The sequence below is a fragment of the Odocoileus virginianus genome, chromosome 17, assembly GCF_023699985.2.
Source record: "Odocoileus virginianus isolate 20LAN1187 ecotype Illinois chromosome 17, Ovbor_1.2, whole genome shotgun sequence".
In the NCBI taxonomy this organism is placed as follows: Eukaryota; Metazoa; Chordata; class Mammalia; order Artiodactyla; family Cervidae; genus Odocoileus; species Odocoileus virginianus.
In genome coordinates, this window is record NC_069690.1 from 4,673,031 (window position 1) to 4,685,528 (window position 12,498).

The 12,498-nt window shown below is 40.0% G+C and overlaps 1 protein-coding gene across 9 annotated transcripts in view; it reads left to right on the forward strand.

Moving 5' to 3' along the window:
• STXBP4 (syntaxin binding protein 4) overlaps positions 1-12,498 on the forward strand; it is a 217,841-nt gene that overhangs the window by 189,791 nt on the left and 15,552 nt on the right. For all 9 annotated transcript variants that reach the window (XM_070478469.1, XM_070478471.1, XM_070478468.1 and 6 more), the window contains one exon: positions 1,675-1,732. In XM_070478469.1, coding sequence (XP_070334570.1) covers positions 1,675-1,732 — 58 coding nt within the window. The remainder of the gene's footprint in view (positions 1-1,674; positions 1,733-12,498) is intronic.

Consider the following 12,498-nt stretch of genomic DNA (forward strand, 5'->3'; position numbering starts at 1 on the left):
CTTCAAGTGAGAGACTTGTCAGTGAAGAATGAAGTGATCCGTAACAAAGATGCAGAAAGCGTAGAGAAGATAAATCTATATGAACTGGAACAGCAGCAACGGTTGATCACGGCCTGTCTGACTAAATGAGTGCTGGCCATGAATACTAGCAGAGATGTATACAGTGTCACTTCAGCGGCTTTTAAGAAACCAGTCATTTGCTTATGATGAGTCCCCAGAAATGCTTATTTTCTGCTTAAAATAGAAACATTTATTTATTAATAAGTAAAAGAAACTCCTAGGTGGCCTGTGCTAATCTGCAGAGAAAATAATTATAGAATTTTGGGCCAAGGTCTTATTTTATATAACTTGTGTTAAAAGATTGGAGGTAAATATAAAATAAAGCTTGTTCTGTTTTTCTTAATTATAAAAACAACATACTTAGAGCTGTTCTCAAAGAATGCAAAGTAAATGGTGATCGAGTAAGGTTTTATTTCATTCATAGTTGCTCTTCCTGATTTTTGCTCTGCTGCTTGCTGAGAGTTTGAAAGTGAAGTCAATGGTTTGTTGTTATAGCTTAATTACTTTCTAAAGAAGTAAGCTACCTGTGCCATGAGTCTGTTCTTTGGTGTGTTAATATAGCATATACCCTTCAAAGGAGACTTGATAAGTCAGTACCAAAGACTGATCCAAAAGGTCAATTACAATCCTTAATAGTACTCAGAGGTGGAGCCAAGGATGGAAACCCTGTGTTCTAAAGGAGTACCACCCATCTATGAGCAGTAAACTCTTTGCAACCCCATGGACTGTAGCCCACTGTAGCCCACAGGCTCCTGTGTCCGTAGAATTTTCCATGCAAGAATACTGGAGCGGGTTGCCATTTCCTTCTCCTGGGGATCTTCCCGACCCAGAAAGAGATCAAATGTCTCTTGCACCTTTTATATTGGCAGACAGATTCTTTACCTCTAGTGTGGCTCCGGGGAAGGCCATACTATCCATAACTGGAATATAAGAGAATGGGCTGCCTCAACCTGAACCTGTTCTGTTGGCATGATGAGGATAAAAATGTACTCATTTACAGAAATACGGTCAAATAATGGAAGCTAAGTTTAGCAAATTATTTGGCCATTTATGTTTAGTGCACAAAATTCTTAATTAATGAAATAAAATACCACAATCCAAGGTAAATCACTTTGCTAAGCTTTCAGAGTTCATAAGGTATTTTGTCTTGTGCAAGAGCTACTTGCAAACCCCTGCTGATCTGGCACTCATATAGCAATTCCCTGTAGAACTGAGTGGAAGAATGAATGCAAAGGGAGCCAATTAAAGAAACTTTGAGCCCAAATAGATAAGCAGAGGCCATCTTGTCCATCCTTCTGCCTCCAGGCAAAAACCATCCGCTGTACCACAAGTTTTTGCGTGAATCCTGCTGACAAAAATGCTCACCACATGTAAATGAGAAGTCATAATCCATTTAATCAACTAAAGCAGATTGTTAACTGAAGACTTGTTTATTGTGTTCTAAGATGCTGAATATGAAAGCTCATCTGAATTGTTTTAATTCCTCCTTTCTAGACAATTATTTTATACAAGAAACATACTCAAATAATTGTAAAGCTGTGGGAATTTTGTGCCCAGGAAATAAGTTATCTTTATCATCTTATTAAATGTATTTTTGATTTCCTTTCACTGTAGGTCTACCTTACGGGTGGGAGGAAGCTTACACAGCAGATGGAATCAAGTACTTCATCAAGTAAGTACAAGCATCCCAACCAAGTAAGCAGTTTTCTTCACATCTGGAGAGAACCTGGAAGTTGCAGAATAATCAGTAAAACCAAGAAACCCTCTTGGAGGTTACAAAAATTAGTAACAAGAAATGAAACTTCACCATTTTCATCTCATGTGATTTAAATGTTAATATCATTTAGGGAGGAGAAAACCTCATAATCAATTCAAGGGAAACATCAAAAAATTGGAACAAGACTGTCACTTAAACCCAAATGTTGGCTGCCTGAATTCATTTCTGGCTAAAAGTATTAATATTTATGCAAAGTTAATATCTATTGAAAAAATCTGTTTTGTGTCTTAAAATTTATTATCAATAATACTAATAGTAATCCACATTTTTCATGCTTTACAGTATACACAGTTCATTCATTCTACAAAGATTCTTTGAGCATTTGCTGTGTGGTAGGCAATATTCCATACTGTAGTGAAGTATATAGGCTGTTTCTCTGATATTAGGGAATTTACTTAGTAGGGAAGAAAAACATTCAATATATAACTGAATAGATAAATGAGACAGTGTAAGAACAGATCCCATCTCAGTGGACTCTCAGAACATCCTTCATTTAGAGAAGAAGAAAATAAGTAACTAGAGAAGTTGCCCAAAACTCCACAGCTAACTACATCACCAAACCAGGAGAGAATCCAAGTCTTCTGCCACCAGGATTCTTTCTGCTGTACTAGACTGTCACTGAGAGAGACCTTTCTTTTAACGTCTTGACAGAAATGCGTTTTCTAGCTGTACTTCCACTGTGTTCTCGGTAGCTCTTCTCATGTCAGAGTTGGAGTTAGGAGAACACAAAGCGGCTCCCAGCAGAGTCTGCAGATCTCAAGAGACCTTCTTACACGGCTTTTCTTAAGCAAATGATCCTTGATATGCACGTGGGGAGGAAAAGAGAGATGTGTCCTTGCTGCTCTTTCAAATGTAGAAGTATTTTTCTAAGCAATATCCACATTTTGAATTTTTAAGTTTTGTGATTTTACACAGATTCCCACATCTCTCTTCATCTCAGTTTTCTCATCAAAAAATAAGGGGGATTTTGCCTGCTTTGTAGAGTTGTTAAATGTTAAGCACCTACTATAAAATTTTGAACACAATAGATGCCTAGTAAGATAGTCGTCATTAATTTACAATATGGAGAAAACATCATGGTGGAAAAAAGAACAGGAAAAATTGTATGACATTTAAAACATTTAAAAATTCAAAAGCTTCATATTTTAAAAACATTTAAGGAAAAGCTAGGGGTAAACCTGGCAAAGTATTTTCTTGATTTATTTTTCTTTTGGTCTCTAACAAAAAGTAGTTAACAAAGCAAAGATGTAGCTTGTAACATATGAAGGAGAAAGGGACTTTTGGAGCAAAGAACTCAGGAATTCCATGTACAGATTACATTCAGGGTCACTTCCCAAATCGTAATTCTTCCAGAAGGAACATTTTTCTTCAATATGCTGTATTAATATGTTTATTTCCTGAATGACTTGAATCAGTATTGTGTAGGGATGGCAAGAAAATGAAAAACCACATTCAAATGTGCATAGGATTTCTTTCTTATGTCAATTGGGAAAGAATCCGTCTGCAATGCAGGAGACTCAGGTTTGATTCCTGGGTCGGAAAGATCCCCTGGAGAAGGGAAAGGAAAGTCTACCCACTCTGGTATTCTGGCCTGGAGAATGTCCATGGGGTCACAAAGAGTTGGACACGACTGAGCAAGTTTCACTTCACTTTTCTTTCTTACGTTCACTTTGTGATGCATATGGGAAAAAGTGTAGGGATGGGGGATGATGCTCAGCAACTCGGCATCTGTTAGGTGTTTTTTTTAATGCATTATATCAAGTAATCTTCCTAACAGTGTGGAAAGTGGGCATTGCTCAGCTCTTAATAGGATGATATGATGGTGGTGAGCTGCATCCTGCTGTCAACCATGCCTGTCTCCTAGAAGATCCCCTAAAGAAGTGCTCCATCAAAGAAAGGCAAACTAGCCTTCACTGTAAACCAGGGCTCTTAATTCAGAGACCTTTGAAAAATGTCGGTAAAGGAGTCTAGACGCAGTGGGGAACTCCTTCACCCCAGCCAAGCCTTAGCCACCTGTCAGTGTCCTGACACAGAGCTGTGTCAGAGCCTATGCAGTGCCCTGGGAGGGAGGGATGCTAAGGGCAACACCACCCACCACCAAGGAAAGGGAGGGAGAGACGTGCGGGTGAGAGTGAGGACGCCCCATCGCCTGGGACCCAGAGGTTTAAGCCACTGTCCTTTGCGTGCTGCAACAGTAGCCTCAGGCTGGGCTTCTGCTACAAAGGAGAATAGCATCCAAGGAGAGGAGGAAAGAGAAGTAAGCAAGCCCTTTGACTGCCTTGAGATCTACCTCAGTCTCTGTGAAGAAATAGAAAGAGACACTGCATTTGTGTAGTCCACTCCAGTCATAGGAAACACATTCCTTAGGGAGTTCTCCTCCTTGACCTTAATCTTAACTCCTACCAAAAGCAGAAAAGAGAGAAGATTTTTTAAAGGATAGTGGTGGGTATCCTTGTCTCTCTGTTGCAATTGGAGAAACTGGAAAAGAGGCTTAACTTGTCCAGGTCATGCAGTAGTAAAATTTCAGAGTCAAGATACAGATCCAGGGTTGTCTGAGTCCAAGGCATCCCCCCAAAACACACGCCCATGCTGCACCTCTCCATCTCCCTATTTTAACATCGTATGTTTACATGTGACCAGAAAAATTTTTTAAACAGATCTTGATTAAGTTAGAATTCTATACTTGTCTCATGGAGGAATGGGGTGCTTACCATCCAGCACCAACATTTATTTTAGTTTAATTATTCTTAATGGATGTCTTATTCTAAAAGTACTGCATGCTTCCCTACCTTCTTATACCAAGGCCAGTGAACAATATCATTATGAACATCAATCTTATACACAATTCAGTGAGTTCTGCAGGGGAATATTGAGCAGTATAAGCTAGAATAGAGACACAACTGTCATCTCTCCATGCTCTCAGCATGCCTGGCCATCTCCTTATCTCCATTCCCCTTTTTTATCCTCTACACACTTTACCATCTTCCCCAGGAGTTTCTTATTTGAGGAAGACAGGATGCCAAATAATCAGACTAATTTGAATTGCTTGTAAATAATTCTTGAGTGCCGAAGATGTAAAAGAATACACTTGCAATGCAGGAGACCTGAGCTCGATCCCTGGGTCAGGAAGATCCCCTAGAGGAGGAAATGGCAACCCTCTCCAGTATTTTTGCCAGGATAATCTCATGGACAGAGGATCCTGGTGGGCTGCCATCCATGGAACCACCAGAGTCTGACACAGCTTGGTGACTAAACCACCACGAGTCCCGAAGTGTGAGTCTGCAGGGGACTGTATGTGAACCAGACGTGTAAGTTCCCATGCTGGTGCATTTGTCTGAGGAAAGCCATCTGGTGTGGGGAAGAGAAGACCCTGGGCTTTGGGTTTGCAGCAAGTTGGGTTCAAATGCTGGTGGGTGCATAGGATTGCTGAACAACCTCGGCGTATGTGCTCAATCTCTCTGGGCTTTAATGTCTTCATTTATAAAATGCAAAGACTATTAGTCCTTCATAGAGTAAATTCCTCACAGAATGAATGAGTTTGTGTATGTAAAGAGTGTATCATGACACCTGACTCAGATCATACACTTTGAGCCAAGGTTAGGCCTCTTCACTCCCTCCTCACTGCCATCTCCATGAGGGTTTCATCTCAGCTCTTAGCTGCATTCAGGTGGGTTGCTAAATAAGTAATGTCCAAATAAGCAAGTATCCACTTTATGCCTTCCTATTTAGATTTTTGTTTTTTCATCTTCTCACTATCCCAACCAAAATTTTGAGCCTGGATAGACTGTGTTAGCTTTTGAGTAGGAGTAGTTCATTTACCATGTGAATCATACTTTGGAGGTAAGAATAGCAAGTAATGAACTCAGGTCATTGCTTCTGTCACCTTTACTTAAAAAGAACAGTGACTGAAATCACCTTTTGGGAACATTGGAGTAGACGATAGTCTGTGTACAGACAATCTCTTCCCTGAGATTGACACCTGTCAGCATCTTGCCAGAAACTGAAAGGTTCCATCTGGTAGAAGCCTCGCCTTGGGCAAAGGAATAACTGTCAGTGCTGTCCCGAGAACACCTAGATGAAGACGGTCCTCACTGAATATTCCCATCCACCCACATGTCCATTGCACTTGCATTAATACTTTGTAGTCAGTCATCTGCTTACATTCTGACACAAGAGAAGAAAGCATTTTACCTGGTGTAAACAAGTACAGTCAAAATGCTGGCATTGTTAGAGCCAGCATTTCATGGAATTAACAAACTTCTATGTATGTATATGTGTATATACAAATATTTGTATTCACATATGCAAATAGGCAAAGCTTACCCACTTGCTATATGTATCAATGCATTCAAGGAAAATTTTTCTTCTTTTCTCATTAGAGAAAGAATTACAGCATTCTTCTATTCAATGACAAAATGCCAGTTATCTTGATGTTGCTATAATGAAATTATCTAGTGAATCTAACCATCTTACCACCCAACTTCTTATCTTCCATTTGTAGTTATATACTATTACATATTTACAATAGTTTTTTGACATGATTCCACTTTAAAAGTTCATATACTTTGCATGTTATAATTTAACAAAATTATCATAAGACCTATGTTTAATAGTAAAAAATGAACTTAAATATTACAAACTAGAATAGCTGCTACATTGCTTTCATTGAACTCTTTTTTTTCTATTGAAAAAAAATAGAGATTCACTGTGATCAATAGCCTTGATTTCATGTATTAATTCTCTATTGCTGCTTAATAAATTCCCACAAATTTTGCAGCCTTAAACAGTAAACATTTATTTTCTTACCCAAGTTTCAGAGGGTTAAGAACCAGAAGTGCTTTTACTAGATCATTCTGATTCTCTGTCTGTCTGGGTTTCTCATGAAGTTGTAATCAAGCGTTTCACGAGGTCTGGGAATTGAAGAGTAGCTTAGTGGGGCTGGAGTATTTGTTTCAGCTCACATGTGAGGTTTCAGTTCCTCACTGTACCTGGCCCTCTCTCCATTGAAAGCGTCATAGGGCTGCACAAACCTGGCTGCTGGCTTCCTCAGAGCAAGGGGCAAGAGAAACAGTGAGAGAGGAGAAACACCAAAACAAAAGCTACAGAATCTTTCATAACCAGTCTCAGAAGTGAGCACCTTACTTTCTGCCACACGCTACTGTTCACACAGACCATCCCTGGTAGAGTGTAGGAGCCAGCTGCATAAGAGTGTGCATGCCAGAAGGTAAGGGGCTGTCCTGGAGGATGCCTGCCACAGTGCTGTTTGACAATGTAGTATGTGTAATATAGTAATAATTAAATTATTATATAATCTATACATCTGTATAAACAACACAAAAATCTCAATATCATATTCTTGCTTGAAACATTAAGTTATATTGTTGCTGATTTTTTCAAGTAGGTATAATCATTGGTTTTTTTTTTTTTTCATTTATTTTTATTAGTTGGAGGCTAATTACTTTACAACATTGTAGTGGTTTTTGCCACACATTGACATGAATCAGCCATGGATTTACATGTGTTCCCCATCCCGATCCCCCCTCTCACCTCCCTCCCCATCCCATCCCTCTGGGTCTTCCCAGTGCACCAGCCCCGAGCACTTGTCTCATGCATCCAACCTGGGCTGGTGATCTGTTTCACCCTTGATAGTATACTTGTTTCAATGCTATTCTCTCAGATCATCCCACCCTTGCCTTCTCCAACGGAGTCCAAAAGTCTGTTCTGTACATCTGTGTCTCTTTTTCTGTTTTGCATGTAGGGTTATCGTTACCATCTTTTTAAATTCCATATGTATGTGTTAGTATACTGTATTGGTCTTTATCTTTCTGGCTTACTTCACTCTGTATAATGGGCTCCAGTTTCATCCATGTCATTAGAACTGATTCAAATGAATTCTTTTTAATGGCTGAGTAATATTCCATGATGTATATGTACCATAGCTTCCTTATCCATTCATCTGCTGATGGGCATCTAGGTTGCTTCCATGTCCTGGCTATTATAAACAGTGCTGTGATGAACATTGGGGTGCACGTGTCTCTTTCATAATCATTGGTTTTTAAAAGTGACTCATACTTGACTTATAATTCCTTTTTGTTGATACACCTTTATATCAGATACTGAAATCTGAGATAGCACTCCACATATTATAAAATCTGTTCTCCATTACATAGGAGATATTAACTTCCAGCATTACCACTGCATATGAGTAAAACCTGAGGAGTCTGTGATTTCTAAATTAAACAGAAGTTTCTGTCTATAGCAGAGAAGGCAAATAGATTTCAACTCACTTTCTCAAGTGTTGCTTATGAAGAATTCTGAAGCCACATTCAACCTCACTGATGTGTGTCTTGATTCATCAGCAGTGTCTGCTGTGGATGCCAGGGGAAGAGGCATGTGGGACATGTGCCACATCTTGTGGTCTCTAGTCTTCCACAGCATGTTGCCAACACAGGAATTCTGTGGGATGAGCAGTAATAATGCAAACTGTAGGTTGGAATAAAAGGTTAAACAGTGATGCCTCCCCCCAAAACAAGTTCAGTATATAAGAGCTTTGCCTTTATGACTTCAAAGGAAAGCTGGTTTCCAGTGGGCATGTTTTTCTCATATCTTTCTAGTCAGAGTTCATTAGCTACCCTAAATGATTGTCTGAATTTGGAGTGTTAAAGTTTTAGTCAGTCATGTCTAACTCTTTGTGACCCCATGGACTGTAGCCCACCAGGCTCCTCTGTCCATGGGATTCTCCAGGCAGGAATACTGGAGTGGGTAGACATTCCCTTCTCCAAGGGATCTTCCCAACCCAGGGATCAAACCCAGGTCTCCTGTATTGCAGGCAGAATCTTTACCATCTGAGCCACCAGGGAAGCCCAGCTTGGGGAAGAATATCCTATTAGCTTGTTTCCAGGCAGGAAAAAAATGTAGACCATAACCTACACATGAGTGAAATTTGTCATTGTCAGCCTGCTGTATTAATTAAAGGCTTAAGTTACATTCATTATCTCATTTATAAAATAATGCATGTAGTGTCTGTAATAGGTAATTCTAACACTACTAGAAATTAGGGAGATTAGGGAAGGGAGGGTGGAGAGGAAGGGGTGTTTTTCCTAAATCCTTGGCAGATGAGTTTTTTTTTTTAATTTATTTATTTTTATCTGAAGAATAATTGCTTTACAACACTGATCCGGTTTGCGAAGCGTGGGAAGGGCTGAGAGACTAAGCGCACACACTGACATGAAGCCCCACGGGTGCACGAGTCCCTCCCTCTGGGGCCTCCTCCCACCCTCTCCCGCCCCTCTAGGGTGTCGCAGCCCCAGGGTGAGTCCCCCGGGTCATACGGCGAATCCCCGCTGGCGTCCACCTTACGTTCGGTGGTGCGTATGTTTCCATGGTACACTCTGTATTCATCCCCCCACTCCGTCCCCCTGCCCCGTGTCCACACTCTGCTCCCTATGTCTGTTCTCCCGGGCTGCTGGCAGATGATTTTAACTCCACTTTACTAGATACTGTCAAGAACCCTCCCTCTGAAGACCTCATTAATATGGCTGCTTTGATTAATTTTGAATGAGTTGAGAAAAACCCACAGACAGACCTCTAAAGTCTAAGTCTCACTTGATGAACTGTTAGGGCAATTTCTATGCCCCTAACTTTAGCGTCAGTAAGGAGCAATGGGGTAGGTGCCTCAATCCTGAGCATTTCATTCTTAATAAGACTGTAATGAAGAAACCCGCAGGGGACTTGAGGGAGGGAAGATGGAGCTTTTTTTCTTTTTTTTTTTTTTCTATTTATTTTTATTAGTTGGAGGCTAATTACTTTACAATATTGTAGTGGTTTTTGCCATACATTGACATGAATCAGCCATGGATTTACATGTATTCCCCCAACATTATTGAAACATGTATATTATCAAGGGTGAAACAGATCACCAGCCCAGGTTGGATGCATGAGACAGTGCTCGGGGCTGGTGCACTGGGAAGATGGAGCTTTTTAACAGTTTATCCCCAAACACTTCTTAGCTATGAGTAAATTGTAAGGTATTGAAACCACTAGTTTGGATGTACACATCTATGTGATAACTGGTTTAGAATACCCAGTAACTAGTACAGTGCCTGGTAGGTGCAAGGACTGAATAAATATTATTATTTATCAAATGAGTGAATACTATCTTTAAGGAAGCAGTTTTTTGGGGGGAAATATGGGCCTTAGTATCAGCAAGAGCTGGTTTTGTTTTTTTGTTTTGCTGCATGTGTGGCTTGTGGGATCTTAGTTCCCCGTACCAGGAATCTAATTCCTGGACCACCAGGGAATTTCCCAGACCTAGTATCTACTGTTTATGCCACCATTTTTTAGTGTAAACTTGGTGTAATTGATATTATTTCAATTGTCTGTACTCCCATTTCCCATCGAAAAACAAAGATAGCAGTTTGTCCAGTTTTGAGAGTTGCATAAACTAACTCATCTGCCACAAGGTGAGTGCATAACAGATGTTGGTTTCCTGTACCTTCCCCTATATTATTCTACTGCTATTTGCCAGTGGAGGAGTTTTAAATGAGAGCATCTGCACAGTTGCAAATAGAAACCAACAGCCCAAACCTACCCCCATGCCCCTCCCCAGCCAGCCAGAGCTGTTTGACAGCAGCAGAGAGACGGCGGTGCTCAGGAGCCCGAGACGCTGCCCTGGATATTCTATAAATACGGCACGGGGCGCAGCTGCATGCAGCACGGGATGAGCACCTGTCATTCAGACAGGAGGCCAGCCAGCTGTCCAAGGTTGCTCAGGATGCCGGAGCCCACTGAAATGAATAAAGCATCCAGATCCAAGCAGACAACATCAGACTCTTTTTTTCCCCCCATTTAACCAATGACAGGTATGACTGAGGCAGGAAGCATGTTTTTCTAGCATTTTATCAGAAAGATATAAAAAAAAAATCTTTAGAGATTGTGTGAAGTACTTTGGAAATTCATTACCTTTCTAGGGTTATACTTTTTTCTTGATTTATATTTTTTTAATTGTTTTTAATTTTGGAAGTTCTAAAAATACAGAACAGTGTGAAAAATAATAAACTATTATCCAGTACCCACTAACATTTTATTATATTTTCTTTTAGTATTTTTTAATTAAAAAGACATTTTAGATCAAACTGAAATCCGCTTTGTTCTCCATTCTCTGTCGTATCCCATTCCTGGAGACAATTGCTGTTATGAATTTAAGATGTATTCTTAAAATATTTGTAATACTTTTTATGTGCAGAGGACATACTAGTATATGTCAGTATTTTAAATGTACAAGAGGGACAGTTTACCATACATATTTTTTTGTATGTATCATCTTACAAGTTGCTTTTCTCATTCAGTATTGATTTAACCATGAATATCTTGATTAGTAAATGAGCCTTATTTGTTTATATTATTTATGGTATTTGTAGAGTTATATTAAATACTTTCTTTTAGCCAAATGTGTAATCTTCTCTGCCTCCAAGACCCTTTATTTAAATTGCTCAATAAATACTAACTTTTTTGTCACTTTCCCTTCCAAATTTGGTCGCTGTATTAGTCTGCTAGGGCTTCCATAACAAAATACCACAGACTTGGTGGCTTAAACTGGGTGAGAACTTTTTTCTCACAGTTCTGGAGGCTAGAAGGCCAAGATCAAGATGCCATCAGGATTCACATCTTGCAAGGCCCCTCTTCTGGGTGTAGACAACTGCCTCCTCTCTGTGTCCTCACAAGGCCTCTTCTCTGTTCATGGAAAGAAAGATCTAGAGTGTCTTCCTTTTCTTACAAGGACACTAATCTCACTGGATCAGGGTTTTACCTCCATGATCTCACCTAATCTTAATCATCTCCACAAAGGCCGAATGCTCCACCAGAGCCACATTAGGTTTTAGGGCTGCAGCATAGAGCTGGGAGGAGCGGAGGACCCAATTCATCCCATAACAGTGGCTTCTCCCTTAAATTACTTTCCATAGATCTCTAGTACCTTTTTCTTCAGCCAATAATCTCCAGTACAATATAGCATATAATCTTTCTTGCTGTATATTTGCCAAGTTTAATGCAAATTGCAAGAATTAATACATACCCAGTGCCCCTTCCCTCAAGATGTAGTCTGCAGTGGGAGAAGTAGCTGATGGGGCACGGGGTGTGGTAAGTGGAATATTGGCTCCCCAGTAATATTAATGAGCTAATCCCCAGAATGTTTGAGTATATTAGGTTCCATGGCAAAGGGGCGTTAAAGCTGTAGGTGGAATTAGGGTGGCTAATCAGCTGACTTTAAAATAAGGAAGTTATCCTGGATTATCCATGTGTGACCAAACTAATCACATGAGTCCTCAACAGTGGAAAAGAGAGGTCGCAGGAAAGAGTCAAAGGAAAAGATGACAACAGAAGAGGATCAGAGATATATTGTGTGGCTGACTTTGAAGATGGAGGCTGAAAGTCATGGAATGTGGGTGGCCTTTAAAAGCTGGAAAGGAAAGGAGATGGATTCTGTCCTAAAGCCTCCAGAAAGAAATTTAGCCTTGCCAACACCTTGACTTGAGCTTGGTAAGAACCATGTTGGACTTCTGAGCTACAGAACCATTAGTCAGTAAGTTAGCGTTTTTTAAGCACTATGTGTGCAGCCACATGTTACTGGGAGAGAAACCAGAAAAAACTAATACAGAAAGTTA